The 24,959-nt window shown below is 42.4% G+C and overlaps 1 protein-coding gene across 1 annotated transcript in view; it reads right to left on the reverse strand.

Moving 5' to 3' along the window:
* Positions 1-9,447: 9,447 nt before the first annotated feature.
* Positions 9,448-24,959, reverse strand: part of RHOJ (ras homolog family member J) — an 84,203-nt gene continuing 68,691 nt past the window's right edge. The window contains exons 3-5 of the mRNA XM_080659794.1: positions 24,266-24,430; positions 22,721-22,816; positions 9,448-12,376 (exon numbers count right to left, since the gene is read on the reverse strand). Of these exons, the coding sequence (XP_080515920.1) occupies positions 12,233-12,376; positions 22,721-22,816; positions 24,266-24,430 (405 nt within the window). The 3' untranslated portion in view covers positions 9,448-12,232. The remainder of the gene's footprint in view (positions 12,377-22,720; positions 22,817-24,265; positions 24,431-24,959) is intronic.

The raw sequence follows: 24,959 nt of genomic DNA on the forward strand, positions 1-24,959 counted from the left end.
CACCTGGGATAACAACAAACCCTCTTTAAAATGAACCAGGAGGTTACTTTTACATGAATGTCGGATGTCGTGTTTAGTAAGGAACACGGAGGCAGCTGGGTAGCATGAGTCCCTGAAGTGGCTCCGTCTGTGTTCCTGCCGCTGACGCATCACAGCTGGGAGCCAGGAGTCCTCTGTGAGTGGGGGAACAATGAGTCCCCACAAGAACAGTAAAGCACAAGTTGGGACTGATGGTCAGGGACTGGGATGCTGAAGTGGACATCCGGGAGCAAAATCCACCCCACTCTTTAGTGCAGGTCTGTTTGGGAGGCAAGAAAGTCAACCCTAGCATGACAAGTAGTTGAGTGCCTGGGGCCTCTGCAGGGGCGGTGGGCGGTGACAGGAGATAATTCGGGGTAACACCACGCAAATGTTCTCAACCCATCCCGGAGAACGTCCCTCGGGACTTTTTGAGAGAAAGGGCTGCTTCTTAAGGAAACTTAGGGTGAAGAGGCAGAGGTTATGGCTTGCCAGAATTTGAGAAATTCATCAGTAAGGGTCCTGGCAGTAAACAAATGATGCACTGCAGTGGGACATTGAGGACAGTTTGAGCAGAGTTAGGGAAACCAACAAGGGCTGTGAAACACTTCTAAACACTTGTTTAGAAGCAACAGGCAACCCTAGGCTAAAGGAACAAGAAGGGGGAAGTGACCATCAGACCCCAGAGAGAACTGTAGGAGAGGGATGCATAGGAAGATGCAGCCATCATCAAAGTGAGGCTTGGTGGGGAGGGAGGCTGGCACATCCCTCACCTCACTCTGCTCCCATGCCTGGATCTCCTGCTGAATCAAACGGGAAGGCAGAGAGTGAGGGAGCCCATGGATTCATTCCATAAATGCTGGCCTCCTGGGAATCAGGGCGCTACGTTCACCTGGCGGGTCCTGTGGACACGCCCTTCAATAAGGCAATATAAGGAATGCACAGGTGAGGGGCGCGTGCCTCACAGGAAAGCTGGATAGTGGCGGTCCTTTGTAGACTGGGGGTGATGGCAGGAGAAACTGCCCTGAGACTGAGCTTCTCGGTGTCAGGGGAAGGGAACGGGGTTCTGGAATAGCAGACCGGTGGTGACACGTGGCTGTAAGCGGCATGGTTGCTGTACCAGGCAGCAGAGCGCCTGGCAGCCAGGGCACTCCCATCTGCAGGGTCTCTGGGGCTGTTCCTAGTCCGTGGTGTTCAAACACTTCTATAGTAAATACACATTGTAATCACAAAAGTTATTAAAAGGAGACGATCTCTGTCAGTGCTAAACTCAAATCTTTTCAAATTTCTCTCTTCACCTTTCCTTTCTCCTTCTTTCACTCCTTCCACTTCCACAAATATTTATTAACTCTAGTTTTGTGCAAGGCACCGTGTTTGGGGAATAAAGCTATAAATATTACTGCATTTTATGGATTTCTGACCATAAGCAGGACCCTTTATATTAATTTTTTGTAATTCTTGTGTCAACCACACTCAGAGTTGTTGTTGTTACCCTTCTTCAGATGATGACACCGAAGCTCAGAAAGGTCAAGCACCTTGCCCCAGAGAGACAGCTGATAGACAGCACGCGCCAGGTTTCTCTGACCCAGAACCAAACTCTCCCTCCGGGAGCACGATGCCTTCTCGGAGAGCTCCTTCCGAGTCATTCCTGCCCGGAGAAGCCTTTACATTTATTGCTGTCAGCCTCTCTCCACACTGATGAGCAAGTTGCAGCTTCTGCTGGAGGTGCTTAATGCACACTGGGGTTGTTTTATAGAGGTTGCAGATTTTCTCTAGTTTCCTGTATAACCTCTAGGAAGACAACACTTTACTGTTGCTCAAATCACAGCTCACACCAGGAGAGACGGAGGGGGGAAAGGAGTAGGGCCTCTGAGGGGAATTCAGAGAGACTGCTGCCGAGAGGAAGGTGTGTGCTCGCAACTCGCTGCCCAGGTGATGCGAACACTGGGTGTAGGGGAATGATGGCCCCGTGCTTGTAGGGGAGCTCTGGATAAAACCAACTCTCAGCAGCTCCTTACTCTTGGAAATACGTTTATTTTGCAATTAACAAAAGGTAAGGGGAATTTCCCGGATTCCCCCTCTTGAGAGCATTTTTGAATGGAGAATATAGATTCTCACAGCTCATTCTACTTTTGGGTTTATTAGCTTCATTGATGGAAATGAATGTGATTGTTTGAAGGTCTAGGCTTAATGGTTGGTTGTAGCGATTCTGGAGCGAAGGGGCTGCTAAAGGCCTCTGGGGAGATGGTTTTTATTAAAGGAACAAGAAACAGGGAAAGGATGAGAGCAAGAGGAGCACATGAAAGCACTGTGATGGGAGGGTAAGGCAGAGACTTGTCTCCAATGGAGAAGAATCCGAGGGCTCATTCTAGTCTCTGTTCCAGGTCCTCATTAGGAGGCGTCCAGTAAACAGTTCCTAAGGTTTTGGCTTTATATTTGACTCTAAGTTCTTCCGGCTGTGCCACTTCTTTGGCATACTGGGTAACTGAGTTAACAAAAAAGACTTCCTGATACACAGAATCAATTACATGCTTTGTCCTTGATTGTTAAAAAGTTGGGGCTTTTGGCCCAGCCAGTGTGGCTCAGTACTTGAGCATTGACCTGTGAACCAGGAGGTCAGTCATAGTTTGATTCCCACTTGGGGCACATGCCCAGGTTGTGGGCTTGATCTCCAGTAGGGGATGTGCAAGAGGCAGCCGATCAATGTTTCTCTCTCATCATTGATGTTTCTCTCTCTCTCCCCCTCTCCTTCCCTCTCTCTGAAATCAATAAAAATAAATTAAAAAAAATTGGGGCTTCTGGAAAGTCATTCACACCTGCAATACAACCACCTCCCAAAAGTCAACCAACCAACCAGACAACATTCCCCGAAAGAGAAAAAAGCATTTTATTTCAACAAAGAATACCAATATTACCAAAATGAGAATGATAACTTTTTTTTTGGATGATGTTGAAGATAGGATTTCCAGCAAGGAACAGATGAAAATATCCCCAAGTTGCAAATAATATACAACTTAAAATCATTTGAAAGAGCATCTGTTCACCTAAAATATACTCTACCACAATAAAGGATGTGGGTGTATCGTAAATAGTCATTATCCTGAGAAAGTGTACATGCAGGATTACGCACTTAACATGGAAATTTAACCCTGCTTGTCTGCACGTTCTCTCTACAGGAAACGCATGAACAGATCATGCCTCACTGTGTTGGTTACGCAGATCCCTGAGGTGTCTACAACACGGTGAGGTGCAGCTTCAAAGGAAGGTGAGCTAAGCTTCGAGGCTCTTTTAAACCTCCAACTTCCATCTCCTCTTGGAATCTGCACATTGAAATGAAAATATTTTGGGGGACCAATGTTACTGTGTGGAATTAAGACATCCAGCCTTTTAAGATACGTGGGAAATTTTTTAAGTTGAAGATTTTGCTCAGCTTTGGGCTCCTGCTTGAGCAAGCTCAGAAGCTAATGCTGAAACGTCTCCCCCTTGAAACATAAGTACCAGGTAATGAGAACCGAGTCCAGCTGGAATCGGCTGCAGAGTCCAGCATTAACAAATCCCGAGCCAGCTTCAGGACACAGCCAAAGGAACCACTGCAGCACCCGTCCACTCACGCCAACCTCTGGAAGCTGCAGACAGGCGGAGCGACAGAAACCAGTGGGTCCTCTTCTGTAGCACTTAACTCTTTCTTTCTTTTTTAAAAATTTATTTCAGAGAGGAAGGGAGGGAGAGAGAGAGAGAGAGAGAGAGAGAGAGAAACATCAATGATGAGAGAGAATCATTGATGGGCTGCCTCCTGCACGCCCCTACTGGGGATCGAGCCCACAACCGGGGCATGTGCCCTTGACCGGAATGGAACCTGGAACCCTTCAGTCTATAGACCAACACTATATCCACTGAGCCAAACCAACTAGGGCTGCACTTAATTATTTCAATGTGCTTCATTCAGTAGAAACATTTTTTATTCAAATGAAGAGAGGCTCTCAGATATCTTGGACTGGGATTTCATGTTATTGTCATAGTAAAGGGACAGCGAATCAAACATTTAAAAATTACAGGTGAATAGATTCTTGAAGGGAGATTGATTATTGATGCCAGTTCTCTCGCCTTATTCATTTCTCTTGAAGGAGATAAAATAGACTTTACTGTATGGCCTGGGGAAGGAAGTGGATGTGTGGGTGTGCAGGGCTGTGGCAGGCTGCAGGAGGGCAGGCAGTCCCCGGTGTGAGACACTTTTGGCAGCTCGCACCAGTGGTTGTGAGCAAGAAATCAGGGGTGCATCTGCAATAATGAACATAATCCTTGATAAGACTCTGTTTTTGGATTTGATTAAACCCTTCCAAGAACGCCAGCCACATTGGGTAGCCAAGCTGCTCCCAGATATAAACACTTTCCCAGTTTACAAGCCTTCCAGTATAACAGCATCTTGAAGACAAGTGGGTTCCTGCAGCCTAGAGAGGGAAGGCAGACCTGTCGGCAGGGCCAAGGGAAGCTGCTGCAGGGAGCTGAAGCCGGTCCTGGGCAGAGGAGGTGACACCGTGTGGACTGGCTGTGCTCAGTGACATCAGGTGCTTATTCTGCCATTTCCAGGTGCAGAGGGAGGGGCAACCCTCGTGCTCTTTCTTCACTTGTTTGAAGGGAGGTATGATTTGCCTTCAGAACTTCTCCGGCAACAGTGGGACTTGAATTAGATGGCAGGCTTCAGTGTGTATGCGTGTGCGCGCGCACAAGGGTGTACTTTCTTAAAGGGCTCTTGTACACAAGGTGGGATGTGGGTGCGAGAACAAAGCTGGTCCCCTGTGATGGTTAGTAAAAACCTGTTGAATAGGTGACTACAACTCTGGTCTGCGCTCGGGGCCTGCAAACAGAAAGAACTCTGTTTAGAGGGCAAGCTGTTTGCAGTTCATTCTTATTCTGGCATCGAGAGTGCTGTGTCTTAATGACGTTTCACCAGAAACTTTATGCCTCAGAAATGTGTCTTATCTCCTTTTTCTAACTTCCTGTGATATGAATCTCTCTTATTTCTTCATGGAAAACCATTCTAGGGAGCATTTTTTAAAATTTCCCTTATAAACACCAGAGAGGCTTTCAGAATAGCAGTCCTTCAGAGTGAGCAGATCTTTCTCTTTTGATTCCAAAACTTGCCTTTTCCTTTTCTGCAGCTGGGCAGCACATGACAAAAAAAGAGAGGGCTTCCAAAAACCTTTTTATCCATCCAGTAAATGAACAACTCAAATATTAGCTTAAGGAACACCCAGAAGGGAGCATCTGAGAGGCAAGCAAAGCTGATGGTTTCTTCAGCAGGTAGTGATGTGTCTGGATGTAAAGGCGGTGACAAACTTGGCTGTCTCATAAATCAGCATTCTCAAATATTACTGTGCACATGAATCACCCAGGGTCTTAGTAAAATGCAAATTTGGGCCCAGCCGGCATGGTTCAGTGGTTGAGCGTCGACCTATAAACCAGGAGGTCAGGGTTAAATTCCCAGTCAGGGCACATGCTCAGGTTGCAGGGTTGATCTCCAGTGTGGGGTGTGCCTCCAGGAGGCAGCCAATCAATGATTCTTTCTCATCATTGATGTTTCTCCCTCTCCCTTCCTCTCTGAAATTAAAAAAAAAAATTAAAAATAATAAAATGAAATGCAGATTTGGATTCACTAAGTCTGGAGTGGGCCTGAGGTTCTATAGTCCTAACTAGCTCTCAGGAAATGCTCATGCTGTTGGTTCCTGGATGACACTTTGAGTGGCAAAGGGCTAGACAATATTCCCATTTTTACAGAGGCCTGGGAAGGCAGTTTCCTTAACTGGTTGCTGGAGACACCCTCAGACTATCCAGAAATGAAAATAGGAGAAAAGACTAATGACTTAAAAGTTAGAATATGGCACAAAACAAATTGCAAGGTTACAAAGGACATGAAATAATATTCCATTAATTATGATAAGTAGACATAGAAAAGTCATTACGTAAGAAGAAGATTGCAAGAAAGCCAACCATGAGCAGGTCAGCCATCCTTCCCTTGTCAGATAGTTTCCTCTGTCGAGATTACACGGGGAGAAACAGGGACTATTTCAACTGGGATAAAATTCTGCTGAGATGTCCTTACACAGCAATTACTGTTTACTCAGAACAAAAAACAATTTAAGTCAGGCGATGAGAAGAATGTAGAATTTTGAACCTTCTGGCCCAGGGCTCCTCTAGGGAGAAAAAATATCCAATTCCTTAAAAATAATTGATTTAGAAAGTGGTAGTGGGTGGTACTTTTAGGTGTGTATTTACAAAGCTGCCACAAACTTATCGCCTTGCCATGAAAGGGTTTTTATTATTTCTCCAAAGAATTAACATGAACTTAAAAGACTGACTCGTGCAGGGCCCCTGGGAGGCTAAGTGGGCTATGATGGCTTCTGGGCAGGAGTCAGTTCTGGGCCTTGGGGACCCTCTCCTCAAATTGCCCCAGACATCATATTCCTAAAACAGGGATCAGAACCTGTTCACCAATCAAGATAACTGCATATACTGGAAGGCTTGGAGGACGTGGCTGAAAATGCAACAAAATTACTTCAGCTAGAGAGTATCCTGAAATTTCTGAGTCACCACAGAACTCAGAACAAAATGCAATTACCAGGGTAGAACATGTTTAAAACACACACACACACACAATGACTCTGGATTGTGATATAATATTCCTTAAGGGGAAAAAATAGATTGTGACCAAGATTAATCATGCATCCCTTACTCTAATTTCCTGTGGTGGAAGTTGAAAGCCAAGAACTGTTGTTGGACTTGCATCCTGCAAATTCAGAGATGAGCCAAACCCTCCTTAACGCAGCCCAGAGAGCTCTCCGGAGAGATGAGGCAAACCCTCCTGCCCTAACCCAGAGAGCTCTCCGGAGAGATGAGGCAAACCCTCCTGCCCTAACCCAGAGAGCTCTCCGGAGAGCAGGGCCAAGCCTCTGCTGCCTGGAGTGCCTCTGTGTAGAGTGTGGCGCTTTACTCTCCTTTCTAATCTTTGTTGGCCATGGAAGCACCATCACTTGTTGCTTTGTCTCATATTTTTGTACTCCATTATTGCTGCTGTGCATTTTACATGCAATGTTTCCATTCAGATATATTTCACTAAAGGTGATTAAACATCATTCATACAAAGAACTGTCTTTACAGATATCCCAAAGTCATCCATTTCAGGTTTCGAGTCATGTCCATTCCCAAGGAAACTTTCAAAATGCTTTATTTATTCAGATTTCTCGGCGAGTTTCCATTGACTGCCTATTCTGTGTTAGCAGAGAAAGTGTGAGGGTTATGACTTGCCCTGCTGTTAAAGAGCCCCCTGCCCCTCAAAACCCCAAAGAGCATTGTCCAGCATTTTGTCCATTTTTAATGCATTGTGGGGTGGGGTTATCGAGAAGTATCACACAATTTACCCTGTTGGTTGACGCTGCTTAGATACTGAGAAATATGGAACGCTCTTCCCATTGACAGCTCTCCCTTTCTCCCTGTGCCTCCAGAGGCCAGGCAGAGAGGTGCAGTTCTCTGGGAGAATTGTCAGGTATGTGTTTGCACCTTGTGTTTGGTTTCACCTTTCTCTCCATTCTCTAGACATTTCCTTTAAAAAAGCACTTAACTTCCTTTGTAAGAAACTCAGTTTCCCCGACCTTCTCTTTTCCTCTGTGTTCCTAATGGTCCTGGAAATGAAAATACTTAGTTGAGTTTCCTGATTTGTACTTGTCAGCCTACACAATGGCTCTTAAGAGAATACCTGGTGACCGGTGGCATTCTCTGTTGAGAGAAAAATGCACATTTTGCATTCTGGCGTCTAAACATAGGGGTAGATTTAAAATCAAAGACATACATGGTTAGATAATCATCTCCAGTATGGTATCAAACAGTCCTTCAAAGCAAAACCTCAATCTCTAATCTTCCATCACTTTGGTGTCACGGAGAGTTTGCCTTTAGGAATGCAATGCTGCCTTGTTAAAGGCTTACCTCAAGTCAAGTATTTCTTCTTGAAGACCTTCCACTTTGCGAGATCATTGCTCACAAGAACTTAATGCTCTAAATAACGACATTTTGGGGCTTCAAATTTTGGGTTTAAATTTTTAAATTTTCTCCTTAAATTGTGAGCATGGTTGTGATTTATTCTTTAGTACTGTTTAAGTTGTATTTCCTTCGTGGTGGTTCTGTGAAAATAGTGTATGGTTATATCCACTTCATCTGGCACTTACAGACCAGGATTTTTCAAATGGTTCTTTGCATATCATGATCAGACATATTGTTATTAAAGTCTCATAGCTAAAACTCCCTTCTTTTCATATGTGTATGACTTATTTTTTGATTTCTCAGTTTAGTGCTTCCTGTTTGGGGTTGCTGTAGTTATTACAGTTATTGAGCAACTGTTCTTTTTTTAAAAATGTATTTTATTGATTTTTTTTACAGAGAGGAAGAGAGAGGAATAGAGAGTTAGAAACATTGATGAGAGAGAAACATCGATCAGCTGCCTCCTGCACACCTCCTACTGGGGATGTGCCCGCAACCACGGTACATGCCCTTGACCGGAATCGAACCTGGGACCTTTCAGTCCGCAGGCTGACGCTCTATCCACTGAGCCAAACCGGTTAGGGCAAGTAACTGTTCTTTAAGTATAACTTTTCTTGGCAGAAATCAGCCCAGATTTATTCCTTTGATATAGCTTTGACTTGTGTCTTAGTACTTTTATGTTTCTAAAATAGTTCAAATAGTCCATTAATTCTACCAAACAACCAATCATCTTATTGAAAAAAATACCTGTCAAACTAGTTATTTGAACCATTAGAGTTGGATTATATTACTGTATACTGTGCAATTAAAGTAGGATTATATTACATTGTATACTGTGGATTCCAGGCATATCATATGTTGATCAAATTCTTGTCTCTAGGTTTGATGGATTACCTTTGTATAGTGACCTAAGTCATGTGTTTGAAATGTGGCTGGGATCTATAGGAAAAACAAATGCATTCCAGTAATATACCTACAAACATCCAACTTATTATCTGTGATAATGATATAGTATGGAGTTGAAGGGCCCTGGGTGGGAAGTAGAAAAGCTGAGAGCTGTACCAGCTCTGTTACAAAATGTCTTCTTTAACCAGTCTAGGCTTAAGTTTCCTCATCTGTACAATGAGGGGATTGGACTATAGTTTCTGAGACCTCTTCTAGCTCTGAAAAGTTAATTTCTACCAGCAAATGGAGATGGGTTGTCCCTTCTTGACTTTGGAAAATGATATAGAATATGAAAGGACACCTCTTCAGATTTCTATGCCTCTTCTTATCATTGGTTTTAGGATATAACTGTATTCAATCTTCTGGCAGAAAATACTTTTTCATGAAATGAACTACATCTTGCCATGAAACGGGATAAATGGGTAATTGGTGTAATGATAATAACTCATTTAGATTGCTTTGTTCTTCATTATTTTATTCAATCATTAGCTCATAAGACCTCTAGGAGCCTATGTCTCACCCACACCTAACAGTCCCTCCAGGTTCTGGTTCCAGGAGAGAGCGAGTGTGATCTCCCCCCTATGGCCGAGGTAATCCCTGTTGCCCATGAGGGAGGGAATGGCCTGGGAACCATTTGCCTGTCAAGTGTACACATCTGGATAATTCTCCTTGGCTGCGCAAACATACTGCTCTCAATTTTTCATTCATATCGGTGAAAGGTGAGGAGAGGCCCTCTCATAAGATGTAACTATGCAATAATGTAACAAAACTGGCTAATGGCACTTCATTTATTACAGGGCTAAATGCTCATTATTGTTTGTAAAGGATGAATTTATAACTTCAGTAGAGTTAAGTTTATACATGGTTGATTTCTTACAAAGGTAGAAAGTCCTTGTGTTCTTGTCAAGAACACAAAACTTTCGTTTTCTTTTAGGTTGGGGTGTGTGTGTGTATTTAAGAGAATGTTGAGCAACTAGATGGGGGAGAAGGGATATAGAATTTGAAATGTGGAAGAAGGGAAAACACATTTCAGAAATTGTAAAAAAAACCCCAAAAAATCCAAAACACTGAGGGGGTGTCATGGGAGGGCTTAACAGAAAAGCCCCACACCATAAGCTCCTGTGTTTATGTGCTTCCTGTAGGGGCTAGAAAGACTGGATTTTCCTAATGGAAGGAGTGTCAATCTGGAAATTCTTAAACTAAAAGTGGTGTAATTTCATGCTGCAAAGAGGCACTTTGCTTATGCAATTGAAATAAAAAATAAAGTGCCTACCTGGGTGTTTCTAGGGTAATTGTAAGCAAATGAGACTAATTAGAAGCCTTTGCAGTCTGTAATTAAAAGCTAAGAAGTAACGAACTCTGTGATAAAAGATCCCTGGATGTTTGGGAGAGTCATACAGAAAGAACACTAATCCTTTTTGGGGGTTTTTACTTCCCCAAGGCCAAAGTCCCTGTTCTATGGACACATTATTTTGAAAAGCAGAGCTTGGTCCTCACAGATCTAGCCCCTAAATACACATTTGGGACAATGAGTGTAGGAAATAGGGAGAGGCAATATTTTAGTACCAGTTATACTTGGAAAATGACATTTAAATAGAATGGGAGCTTACAAGGGGCAAGCTGAGAAGTACAGTTGTCCCCCCTTATCTGTGAGGTACATGTTCCAAGACCCCGAGTGGATGCCTGAAACCAAATCCTATACATATGCTATGTTTTTTTCCTATACTAGTACACACATCCCTTTTCACTTAAAGGAAGCACTTTACAGCTTCTCTTTGGCATATTCAAATTGCCAACGTCACTACTCTTGCGCTTTGGGGCCATAATTAAGTAAAATAAGGATCACTTGAACACAAAAACTGCTCTGTCATGGTAGTTGATCTGATAACTGAGATGGGTACTAAGTGATAACTGAGATAGGTACGCTGGACAAAGGGATGATTCATGTTCTGAGTGGGACCGAGTGGATGGTTCGAGATTTTATCTCACTACTCAAAACAGCATGAAATTTTAAACTTATGAATTGTTTGTTTCTGGAATTTTTCATTTAATATTTTCAGATGGCAATTAACCATGGTAATTGAAATGGCAGAAAGGGAAAGCACAGATTGCGGGGTGGGGGAGGGGGGGAAGACCTGTACTTTCAGTTAAAACAATAGGAAAAATTAAGGCCCTTTGCTTAATTTTTGGGGACTTTTAACGCTTACTTTTTCACGCCCCATGGCCAGACCCTTCGTTTAGATCCGGTTATTATTGGGCATGGGAGAAAGTGTGAAAGCAAAGGAGGTAAAGGGAATGCAATGGGGAAGGGAGGGAGCAGGAAAGTCCACTTTGCTGAATAAAGAGTATTTCATGTGATAAGTCTGCCATATTCTCCCCCCAATCAATTTGATTGAAAAGCAAAAATACTACTTTGAAAAACACAGTTCATTCCTAATAAGGCTACCTATCAACATAAGCATTTCCAGGGTGAATCTTTGGAGAAAATAAGGCTACCTATCAACATAAGCATTTCCAGGGTGAATCTTTGGCAAAAATGTAACTGGCAACAATTCATTCAACCAGGCTCCAAAATCATGGCCCTGAAATTTCCAAAAGTTTTCACTCAGAAAGGTTTTCTTGTATCTTCGTATGGTCAGGCATTCAGAGGTCCAAGTTGGTTCTAATAGCTTTGGTAGAAACAGGCTGAAGATGGACATGAATACAAAATACTTTGTCTTTAGGCTAATTTGGTATGGATTTGTAAGGCCCGAGTACACTGGCAAATGAGTAAATTTCTTAAAATAATACCAATGACGGTAAGCTACACAGGTAGAATAGCCGATGCAGTAAAAGAGGTCAGTACTGCACTCCCATGTTTTGTAAAAGACATTGCGTAAGGCCACCAGGACAGGAACCAAGTGTCTCTTTGGGTTTTCCTGTGATGATTTCCCATCAGCTGCACGTTCACGGGAGGGGGAGATGCAAGACAGTCTTGGACTTTGCTTCCACGCTGTCAGCAGCAGCGGCGCTGGCTGAACCCGGCTCCGCATTCGCTACTGTGCGCAGTGTGGGCGCTGTGGCTGGCAGGGAGGACGTGGCAGTGGGCTGGCTAGTGGCTGTGCGTGGGAGGGCTCAGGGCGCAGAAGCCTGCGGGTGCAGGGACTTCCTCTCAGTCCGCCCTCCTCAGGGGCTTGAGCTTGGTCGCAGAGGCGGGCTGCCCTTCTGGCCCTTAAATAGGGTGGGGGTGGGTTACACCACCTCAGATAATCGAACAGCAGCGGTGACACCCGGAGCAGCGTTTCTTTTTCTTGGGGTGGAAAATGGTGAAGATGGCTTCATCGAACACTGCCTTGAGACCTTTCTGAGTCAGGGCCGAGCATTCCAAGTAGCACTGTGCTCCGATCTTAAACAAACAAGAGAGACAGGCATGAGAGGAGAAACAGAAAGGCACCGCGGGGTCAGCCCTCTGCCCAGCCAAGGGCTGCTGCAGCTGGTTCCTCTGCAGCGGGGGTTTGGATTTTTGTTTGTTTGTTAATCCTCACCCAAGGATATGTTTCCATTGATTTTTGGAGAGAGTGGGAGAGGGAGAGACAGAGAGAAACATCTACATGAGAGAGACACATCACATTGATTGGTTGCCTCCCACACACACACCAACTAGGGCCGGGAATTAAGCCTGCAACCCACATACATGCCCTTGAACATGCCCTTGACTGGAATCGAACCCTGAACCTTTCAGTCCGCCCATAGGCCAATGCTCCATCCACTGAGCCAATCAGCTAGGGCAGACTGTTTTGTTTTCTTTTGCATTTCACTTTGCCTCTGCTATCCTGATTTTTTGTATGTTTATATTTTTTACTTTCTACCATTAACAATACATGGTTATGAATCACTTTTGGTAAGCAATGCATTCTGAAAGTCATCCATAACCATTTATTCCTTATATAAAATTATGAAAATAGAGGATTGTATTATGGTCTCAGTATATTTTGTGAACAACAGGTGTGAACATACTCTCATTTGTACCCAGAATGTATAAATTTGGTACAAGTGAAATATATTTATCACCTTTTGTACATGGTAAGGCAAAGTGTCAACTTGATTGATAAAACATGAGAAGAGAGTGGGTCTGTGGTTTTACAGGTCATTCTTGAATACAATGCACTTCTGATAGGGTATCACTCAGCAAGGTAATATCTAATTGATATTATTATTATTTGGTTTTAAGATACTTTAAAAGGCATATTTTTAAGCAGTTAAAAAACCCAAAGCATGAAAAAATAAAAATCATAAAATGCACTTATTGACAGAGCCAACCTCCTTGTCAGTAGATAGTCTATGCATATTTATAGATAAAATAGTTTGTGCTTGCTTAGAGCTTTATTTCAAAGCTTTTAATGACTTCATACTATGGTATACTTGATAATCACAAAATCCCTATCTATATATATAAAAGCCTAAGTGACCGTTGGACCGCAATGACCACCAGACACTTAACACACAGGCATGGAAACATGGAACAGACTGATGAATCTCAGAGGGAAGGGGGGAGGCGCGAGGGTGGGAAGAGATTAACCAAAGATCTTATATGCATACTAGAGGTCTGGTGCACAGATGTGTGCACCAGTGGGGTCCCTCGGCATGGCCTGTGGGGATCGGGCTGAAACCAGCAGTCCAACATCCCCCGAGAGGTCCCGGATTGCAAGAGGGAGCAGGCCAGGCCAAGGGACCCCACTGATGCATGAATCCATGCACTGGGCCTCTTGTGAGAAATATAAAAACTCAGGCCAGAACTATAGATTGTCATTAGAAAAACTGTAGGGCAAAGCAGACCATGTTTTACAGTCAACTTCATGAGATAATTCATGAGAAGGTGACCCAGAGTTTTAAGTTCTCACAACCTCAGTATGAGCCAACAGTTTGATGAGGGCCTTTTAATATTAAGGACATATAGAGAAATGATTCTATTACATGCTTCACATTACAAGAATAACTGAAGAATTAAAGCAGGTTTAGAAGAGGGTGGCTGAATGGTGAGATCCTAGAAACCAGAGCAGATAAATGACTCAACCAGGGTAGCAAAACCACATGTCTATTAGGGCCAGTAGCTTATGCCAATGATAAAGCAGGGCTGGTGCCAGACGATAGGGAATGGTGGGGATTGTGGTGGGCTGTGAAGTGCACACCACCTCTAGAGTTGGCAGTATTACTCAACTTTAGGCAATGTTGCCATGCAGGAATGTTGGTTCACTGTTGCTCAGCTTTGTATTTTTCAAGAGGAGTTGGACATTTGGATTTTTAGTTAATGTTTACCAATTTTCAAAATGCTCTGTGGGTCAAGCAAAACGCTGATGTGGGATATCTTTGGCAGCAGCCAGCCAGTTTGTAATGCGTGGACCAAAGAAATTTATGGCTTAGCTTAGAACAGAGTGGGAACAGCTCCAGAAGGTAACATGAATTGTTTAAGGACACCCAAACAGAAAGCGAAAGAGCTAGACCCAGAATCTGGGTCTCTTTTCTGTGTGTTCTTTGCCTTGTTCCAGGACAGAAATTGTGACCCTTATCACTCAGCCAGAAGCTGGTCAAGTAGACAATCAAAGAAGTGAGGTTGTGCACTCACTCGAAAGCCCACAGATATAAAACTAAGCGTGAAATAAAATTGTTCTGATTGGGTTCAGATATTATCCACTTTGTGTGTGTGTGTGTAAAGAATGGTTACTGTCTGAGCCAAAGGAGAATACCCAAAGAAAAGTTATTGGATCTTGAAGATCGATTCTATGGCTTTCATTTGACCATGGCTTGACCTCTGAGTTAGAACAAAACTTTTGTTTTTTTAATAACGAAAAACAGTTTCAAGAGAGGGATAAAAGGTAGGGAAAATTTTCTTAACAGTGCCATGAAATGTCATTTGTCACATTTTGGGATTGTGTCCAGTGCTCGATATAAACACCTGTGAAAAGCACACTACCCTAGTGAACGTGTCAACCGAATGACTGCTTGAAGTGTGCTAGCTCTTGTCAGTCATCCTGAAAAAATGCCCAGAAGGTGCCGTGGGGCCATTCTCTCTGGAACACCTCCCCACTAATGATCATGAGCCTCAGCAGACTCTGGAAATTATAGGAGAGCTGGACTGAGCTCAGCCTACACATGGGGTTCTGGGCTGTCTGGTCCTACAAGATGGGCCAGGGCACTCTCTCCTTGTCCTCCCTGCACGGTGCTGCTGAGTGTGTCACAATTTGCCTTTTGATGGTGCTGGAGGAGCCCAAACTTGTCTTTTCCAATTCACACATTTCTGAAGATAATGAAATAGTAGATCAAGGAATTACTGTGTCACTGGGTTACTGTAACATTATTTTGTACTCATAGACCCAGGAAGAGTAGCAAGGAGATTAGGGGGGTGATTTGGGAACTGTGTGTGAGAAACAGAACCCAGTTATGAGGTGAGTACTGTTAACCACGTGTCAAGTGCTCTGAGGGTCAGAGGGAAGAATGCTTCCTGGTGCAGGGAAAAGGCAGAGCCAAGTTATAGGGATTGCTAACAAACAAAAAAACAAACACCCCCACCCCAACTAAAACAAAAGCACATCATTTGCACCCTCAGAGATGTGAAATGGAATACTGATACTGTCTCAAGGAAATATTGCTTTTCTTCTCAAAAAATATTTTTATTGATTTTCAGAGAGAAAAGAAGAAAGAGGGAGAAAGAGAAACATGGATGTGAGAATGAGACACCTGTCAGCTGCCTCCTGCATGACCCCTACTTGTGATGGAGCCCACAACCTGGGCATGTGCCCTGACTGGGAATCAAACCAGCAACCTTTTGGTGCACAGGACGATGCCCAACTAATGAGTCACACTGGTCAGGGCAAATATTGCTTCTCTACAGCTACGGCCTCTGCTTCTTGGAGCAACGTGACCTACACAGACAGGTATTTAGAACCAACCTATAAGAGCTCAGGATTTGCAGACCCTTGTTTAGATACACATCCTAGCAATCTGGAACATGCCTCACCAAGAGGATTTCTTTTCAAGAAAATAAAAGAGATTTAGGAATGTAAACTGAGCAAAAACTTTTCTAATAACTTTAAAATAGCTGAGATTCATTGTCTCAAAGCTGGGACATTTATCAGAGGTATGCAGAACTTAAAGTATCTGATAAGAAGAAATTGAAAAGAAATAAACAAACCCACAATGACTAATCAAACGGAAGAAAACAGTCCTCCTTCCAGGCTGTCCTTGCTGAGGTGCGACAGGGTACAGAATAAGGGTGTGACTGGAAGGAAAAGAGGCAAAGAGGTTTTCCCAGCTGTAGACATGTCTGAGAGGGAACACAGATTCAACAACACTTTGCTGAGCCAGACCTTGTGTTAAATTAGCTAATTTAATCGTCCACAAGAACCTCATGAAGTAAATCTATCACCATCCTCATTTGCAGCTCAGAAAACATGCCCAGAGAGGTTAGGGAACCTCCGTCAGGCCTCAAAACTGAGATAATGATGGAGGTTTGAGTTTGTTTGTCTCCAGAGCCAGAGTCTTAACCACTCTGCTGGGCTGTGTCTAGCCAACGTAAAGATGTGGCTGAAAGAGCACAAGTAATGAACAAATAGAGAAGGAAAGGAAAAGTAAGGCGTTTCCTATAAAAGGAGAGGAGAGGTTAGTGGAATAAACAGAGTAAGCTGTAATCTAAAGAAATGGCTAATAGCAGGGAGGTTCTTTATTTCTTATTTAAGAATTAGAAATGATACACAGAGAGGGCAACTTGAGCGCCAAGAAACAGAAAAAGAACCGAATGGCTTGTGTGAGAAAATCCATCTCCACAAATCAGCATTATAACCAAAATGCTGAAAGAGGAAAAGCGTTTGTAAGCTCAGTGAATCTGCTATTGATTTTTTTTTTTACACTATAGAGAAGAGATTGCCAACTCAAGGGTGGATAATGTGAGTGCATTGCTTGAGTGTAGGTAATATGCAGTGGTAGGGATTGTGGCAAACTGAAGACTCGCATCTTGTCTAAAACACTGTTTAAAACTTGTAGTTGATCTGGAAATGCTGGCTACTTTGGACAGACCTGATTTTTTTTAGAAGCCAGAAATGCGTATATTTATGTAAAGTTTTCAAATTGTTCAACGTTGGCCACTAAATGACATTAAAAATATCTGTGTGGACTGATCAAAAGATTTATAGGTGAAATTTGGCCCATCACTTGCCAATGTGCTCCTTAGGCTTTAAAGGATGCTTTTGCACGTACTGGTCCCCCTATTTGAAAATTTTCTCCTCAGTCTCCTATCTTTGTCCACCTGACAAATATCCTTATCCTTTAAGCCTGGCTCAGATACCAACTGCTCCAAAACTTTTTCTCTGAATTCTTCTCCCCTGAATGTGTCCGTTACTCCCTTTTCTCCGGTACATGTGTTGTATTTATTCAGTTGGCATGCTTTTGTTTGCCTGTCTCTCTGCTCTTCTGGCCTATGGGCCTTTTGAGGGCAGGGGCTATCTCTCTCATCTCTGTAATGCACAGCTCAGCGATGAAGTGACAGGCTTCAATGACAACAGGAGAAAGAGGACATGGTTGGTATACAAAACCAACCACGGAGGGTAGCAGTGACTTTTGCCATCAGGGGGAGAGTAGTAAAGCCTGCAGTTGATGATCGTGGCTGAACATCGATGACAGGATTTTTGCAGCAATTTTGCTGCTTTAACCATGCTCCCCTCCCCACCCAGTGCCTATTATAAACCCAGCAAGCAACAGTGCTGAAACAAAGAGAACAACAATATATAGGCACAAGGTGAAGAAAATTGCAGGAAAGGGGAAAAAGAGGCCAAAGACAGAAAAAGGAAAAGTGGTAAGTGTTTTAGTAAGAAATACCTTAGGACGACTGAGCTTAGAAAATCATGTTTAGGTTGTATCAGGTAGAATTGGGAAAAAGACGCACAGAGAATTATAATCTTAGAGCTAAAGTGTGGCAAAGCTCCTGGCACATATTGGATATTCAGTCAATTATTGTTGAATATATCTAGCAATGTGGGCATACACCAATGAGCAAAGAATGGGAAAAGTAGGCTGAAGATGAAAAAATGCAATGATGAAAAGAAGAAGGAGGATCGAACAAGTACAGGGATAACAATGAATATTTATTATAAATTGATAGAAAGTACTTATGTAAACGTGATTGACTTTGAAGTATAAAAATTTAGAAATATATATGATGCAAAGATGTCCTTTAAAAATAAAATGCTATTGAGAGCAATAAGAGATGGTAGATGAAAAATGCTTTGGAAAGTGAAAAATACTAAACAAAAGGAATAGGATATGAAAAATCTCAACTTGCAAAGTGTTTAGGTATGGGGAGAATATGCACATTAAAATACGGGCCTTAAGTCTGGCTGGTGTGGCTCAGTGGTTGAGCATTGACCCAGGAATCAAGAGATTGTGGTTTGATTCCTGGTCATGGCACATGCCCGGGTTGCAGGATCAATAATTGGAAGGGGGCATGCAGGCGGTAGCCAATCGATGATATTTCTCTCATCAATGTTTCTATCTCTCTATCCCTCTCCCTTACTCTCTCTAAAAAAAATAAATAAAAACATATTTTTAAAAAATATGGGCCTTTAGCATATAAAAAGAAGCTCTGAATCTAAGGATTTCTTTTCAGATTAGGGGAGGGGGCAAAGGAACGTTATGGTTAAAGCCCACTTTCATATCTCAACCCTGCCACCTTCCAGTGGTGTGGCTTTAACTACTCTGAGTCCCAGTTTTCTCTAGGAAAGTGGAGATAGTAATATACATACCTCAAGGGGTTGCTATGAGGATTAATGAAGACATGGCATGTAAAGTGTTGGCACCAGGCCTAGCACACTGCGCACACTCCGTAAATGCCAGATGTTATTATAAACTGCTTGACAGGAAAGTGAGGGAGCCGAGAGACTTAAAGCATCTCTATAATTACATGAATTGTGATGAAACCAGTTAAGCTCTTGTTTGGTTTTCTTCTAAATTGGATCTTGTAAGCTAAACATGATTCTCTCTGTATCTGGTAGCAGATTTGTATGGAACCACAAAATACCCCAAAGAGCCAAAGCAATTCTGAGAAAAAGGAACGAAGCTGGAGGTATCACACTACCTGACTCCAAATTATTCTACAGAGCTACGATAATTAAACAGCATGGTATTGGCAGAAAAACAGACACACAGACCAATGGAACAGAATTGAGAGCTCAGAAATAAAACCACACATATAGGAGAAAATAATTTTTGACAAAGGAGCCAAAAACACACAATGGAGAAAAGAAAGTCTCTTCAATAAAAGGTGCTGGGAAAATTGGAAAGCCAAATGCAAAAGAAAGAAACTATTACAGTTTGTCCCCAGGTACAAAAATTAATTCAAAATGGAACAAAGATCTAAATATAAGATCTGAAACAATAAATTACATAGAAGAAAACATAGGTACTAAACTTTGGACCTTGGTCATAGAGAACATTTTATGAATTTGACCCCAAAGACGGGGAAGTAAAGGCAAAAGTAAATGAATGGACTATATTAATCTAAAACGCTTCTGCAAAAGAAACCACCAGTAAAACAAAAAGGCAACCAACTGAATCAGAGAGGATATTTGCAAACAGCAGCTTCGACAAGGGGTTAATATCCAAAATATATAAAGAACTCATACAACTCAACACCAAACAAACAATCCAATTTTAAAAAAATGGGCAGAGGATATGAATAGACACTTCCCCCAAGAAGACATACAAATGGCCAACAGATATATTAAAAGGTGTTCAACTTCACTAGCTATTAGGGAAATGCAAATCAAAACTACAATGAGAACCTGCTAGAATGGCCATTATCAACAAGATAGGTAATAACAAGTGTTGGAGAGGTTGTGGAGAAAAAGGAACCCTCACTCACTGGTGGTGGGAATGTAGACTGGTACACCACTATGGAAAACAGTATGGCAGTTCCTAAAAAAATTAAGAATAGAGTTACCATATGACCAGCAATCCTGCTTCTGGGTATCTAACAAAAAAACCTCAAAAACAGTTATTTGCAAAGATATATGCATCCCTATGTCAACTGCAACATTATTCATGGTGGCCAAGACATGGAGAAAACCAAAGTGTTCTTTGATAGAGGATTAGATAAAGAAGATGTGGTATCTATAATAATAAAAGCATAATTTGCTAATTAGACCGGACATCCTTCTGGACGACCTTCCGGACAAAGCCGGGGCTTCGAGGGAAGCCCAGGTACCGGGTGCCAGAGGGAAGCTGGTGCTAGCAGCCAGGGGAAGGAAGGCCTACTCTTGCACAAACTTGGTGCATCAGGCCTCTAGTATATACATTATGGAGTACTACTCAGCCATAAGAAAAGATGGAATTCTGCCATTTGTGACAACATGGATAGACCTTGAGAATATTATGCTAAGTAAATGTCAGACAGAAAAAGCTAAGAACCATATGATTTCACTCATTGTGGGATATGAAACTCATAGACACACACAAGAGTATGGTGGTTACCAGGGGGAAAGGGGTGGAGGGTAGTAAAGGGTAAAGGGGGCCAATATATAAAAGGGAAAAGAAGCCCCAAACCTAAGGGTTTGTTTTCAGATTAGAGGAGGGGGCAGAGGAACTTAGTGGTGGTTAAAGCCCACTTTCATATCTCAGCTCTGCCACCTTCTAGTGGTGTGGCTTTAACTACTCTGAGTCCCAGTTTTCTCTAGGAAAGTGGAGATAATAATATACACACGTCAGGGGGTTGCTGTGAGGATTAATGAAGACAAGGCATGTAAAGCGTTGGCACCAGGCCTAGCACACTGCGCACACTCGGTGATGCCAGAGGTTATTATAAACTGCTTGACAGGAAAGTGAGGGAGCAGAGAAACTTAAAGCATCACTATAATTACATGAATTGTGATGAAACAAGTTAAACTCTTGCTTGATTTTCTTCTAAATTGGATTTTGTAAGCTAAACAGGATTCTCTCTATATCTGAGAGCAGTTGCTAGGAGAAGCTGGCAAAAGGCAATAAAGTGGTGAACTCAGCCATTGTTCCGAAAATAAGTATGAAATGAGATGGGAGGCTCTGGAACGACTTCTTTTCAGAGGAAAAAAAAACAACTTCCCAAATGAGAAGTCAGGCTAGGATGCTGATGATGGCGGGAGAGAGGCCTAAAGCAAGGGATACAGAAACTGCGCTCCTTGAAAAAAACCCGCTGGTGCTGAGCCTCGGGGACCTTGTTGTGAAAAATGTGTAGCTGGGAATCACATACAACTATTGGTGGAGGTATATATTTATGCACCTTCGTAAGGTCATTTAAGCTTAATGTTTGAGGAAAAGGTAGAAGAACCTATAGACGTATGTACCTATTTTACAGGAGGAAAAGTAAATGGTTGAAGGAGACAGTTTACACAATGGTCAGGTGTGCAGGTGTGACGTCCACAGAGCTGGAATAGAATTGTTGATGTTATTATCAGCTGTGTAAATCAAACATGTTTGTCTTCCTAAGACTCTGTTTCTTCATCTGTAAGATGGGACAAACCCTGTCTACTTGGAAGAGTTATCCTGAGGCTGACATGAGACAGCTTGTGAAGTGCAGAGTGTACTAAGAACTGCGAGAAAGGCTCACACGGGTAGTTCTGACATTACCATTCACAGAAGTAGGAAGCATTCAGCCTCTCAAGTATTTGTGAGATATTCTCTTGCATCACACCCATAAAAACATATTGTTATTGAACTGATTTCTACTCAAGTGTATCGTGATTAGTTTTGGTACCTCTAAGAAAGTTTTAGTAAGAGGACTGCATATGCCTTTGTTAATGAAGTATTTGTAGTTAATTCATCCTTCATCAGTTTAAAAGGGTGACTCCTCACTCTGCTTGGGGCATGCATTTGGCAGGGTTAGTTTCTTCAGAAAATAAAATAAATTTCTGAAACCGCTGGCCTGGGTTGATGGGTTTGTGGCTACATTAACGAAGGGTGGATTCAGGTTATGAAAAATGATTTATAATCCTTTTGCCTATTTTAGTGTCTGTTTTTGCACACATCTCAGTGGTTAATCGGGAGACAAAGATTTGGTGTCTGGCAAATACTTTTTAAAGTATTCCCCCCCGCCCTCAACTCCCCAAATCACTATTCATGTTAAGAGTGAAGAAAGGTCTGAGAAAACAATCCAGCTGTGAGCAAATTGCTATTATCTGCAGCTTGGACGCTCCAACTAGTTACCTTTTGGTCTCTTTTACTCCACTAGATGCTGTTTGTGACACAAGCCAGCCTCTCTAAGTGGCTGTGCATTATGTGGTGAGAAATACTGAACACACGTAACCCTGCCAGATGCTTTACCTAAGTTTCTCCCAAGAAAACCACAAAATGCTTTTTATGGGGTCATTTAAATGAGTTACACCGAGAATAAGCAGTGGGATTTACAAATACATATCTAATGACTTTCTTTATTCATACTAAATATGGCAAATGGATATTCTAGAGGTTGCTAAATCACATGCTAAGTGCCTCAGCTGTTTGAAATTCACCAAGTTTCTTTCCTTAATGAAAAACAGACAATGCTGGCTGACAAGAATGCCCACCAAATGGTCCCTTCTGGCCTGACTGGAACAGAGGGGAGAAGAGGAAGCCGAGAGGAGGTTCTGAACACAGTGCACTGTAAGCGCAAAAGCCTACGAAGCGCATGCCTTCCAAAGTGTACAGCAAACTCTTCTCGGCGTACATTTAAAACGAAATTCAAACCTGACCCTACCGCCTTTGCAAGCTTCACGCCGTGCTCGTAAGTGAGAGGTTTCTCTTTCATATACAGCAAACGGGCCAAGGTTTTGGGGTCATCCCGGAGATCAATCTGGCAAAAAACACACATGTGATAAACTCCTTCTTCTTCTCAGGCATGACCAGGTACTTTAAACTGCGACATCATAGATCCCTCCCCTCCCCCCTTGACATCTATGAAGTGGATACATTTTCTTTAAGGAAGCACACACACATGCCCATATTAGGTCTAAACATTACAGCAACTTCCTTGTCAATGTACGCACCAGGCTTTCCCTGTCCTCTCCCCTTCAAAGCAGTTACCCGGGGGCTGAGGACTTTCTCCGACGATTCGGTGGCTGTCTCAGATGTTTTTGAAATTTTCTATTTATTTCTAGAGCATTCTGATAGGACATACAAGATAATTTACAGTGATGCTTAGTTGATCCCACACTATATTATTCATTTTTAATAGTTTATTTCCTGGCAAAAGAGATATATGTTGGCTTTTTAAAACCAAATCTCCCCCCCCTCATAGGGATGAGGGTTTGCCCACTGGGAGGATATTCTAACAAATATGCTGCGGGCTCTGAAGGAAAGTCCTAAGGAGAAATTTCCAAAGGGTGTGTTTGCTCAAGGAATAAGCATTCATCTTTTCAAAGGCAAAACGACTCTGAAAGTAGCATGTATGTTTGGTTAGGTTTTATAATTTAATTAAATATTTTAGTTGCTATAAAATCTCACTGTGTATGAGAACCCATGCATACATGAATGGGTGTGAACGTGGGCCCATGCCCTTCAGCACTTTTCCTTTCTGTATCTTGGGGCTAGTACTTTGGTTTAACACAAAGAACAAAATCTATTTAAAACTATAAAAAGTTGGAACAATATTTAACACCTTTGTGCAATTACTGTTGGAAATCCAAGCAGAGGAACTCCATTACTTTCAAAACACTTTAAACGCGTTCACAGTCGCAGTTTTCTTTATCAGGAATATCTGTCTTCACTTTGTCCTAAGATCTGGAAGACCCAGGGGCTTACAGGTAAGAGGGAAGAGTGAACCTGTTGGCAGGAGTGTCACCAAGGCGTTCCTGTCGTAATATGACCGTTCTGATTGCTGGGGTTACTTTGATATTCACACCTATTTTGTGACTTTCAAACAATCATGGAATTTAGATATACAAAATATCAGCTGGTAAGTGTAATTGACATTTCCTCTTCAGTTTTCTGGCTCAGGGCAGGAGAAGGGTGCCAATTTCAAAAATTACTTGGTTATTTAAGAATAAAAAGCCAAGTGATTCATTTTTAAAGGTCACATTAAAACTTTCTGTTTCGAATTAAAGAGCTCTATTCTTTTCAACTATGGCTAAATAATTACGCAGACCGTAAGAACGGCTGGGCTGTTCTAGGATTGATCTCGCCGCGATCCTCTTCTACAGTGTTTGGTAGAAAAAGGATGTTCAAGAGATCCCCAAAGGGCCTTCCCTTTTTTGCCACCTCCCACCCGCCCAACCCGCCCTGCCATCGCCGCCTTTTATTTAACCTGGGTCCCGATGAGGACGTAAGGCACATGAGGCATGCAGTCCTTCAGCTCTGGGACCCATTCCTCTTGGACATTGTGGTAAGAGGCAGGATTTACAACTGAGAAGCAGATCAAAAACACATCCGTGTTGGGGTAGGAGAGAGGCCTCAGCTGGTTGTAGTCCTCCTGTGGGAAGAGCAGAGATGTTGTACAGCCTGGTGAGGTGGGTCCCGTTTGGTGCAGTGGAATCCTGACACAGGCAAGATTCCACAGACCCCGTTCTGTCCCCTGCCCCGGAATCTGGTGCTTCCTTATGTTACTAGAAATAAAGGAGCCATCAGTTAGGAAACACCTTTTTGTTGTGTATGGAAATGATAAATTGCTCCCTTTTAAGATGAACTTTAAAAAATATTTTTAACAGCTTAAGTGAGATAATTTACATACCATAAAGTTCACCCATTTAACGCGCATACTTCAATAAGGATTATTGCAATACTGTCACATTGGAACTGTGTTGTACTGAATATGTTTTAAAGTTAGTGGGCCATTGGCCAAGGCACAGAAACTCTCTCCTTATACACTTTTTAAAAGTTGCATTTAAATTTAACTTAGAAAAGCTAACTGAAATGCAAAACAAAGAGTTGAAGAATTATGCTGTGTGAAGGTTTAGAGCTCAGAATTTGGGATTTGTTTCTAAGTCTATCATAGGGTGGCC

This window comes from Plecotus auritus (assembly GCF_963455305.1).
Source record: "Plecotus auritus genome assembly, chromosome: 1".
NCBI classification, from domain to species: domain Eukaryota; kingdom Metazoa; phylum Chordata; class Mammalia; order Chiroptera; family Vespertilionidae; genus Plecotus; species Plecotus auritus.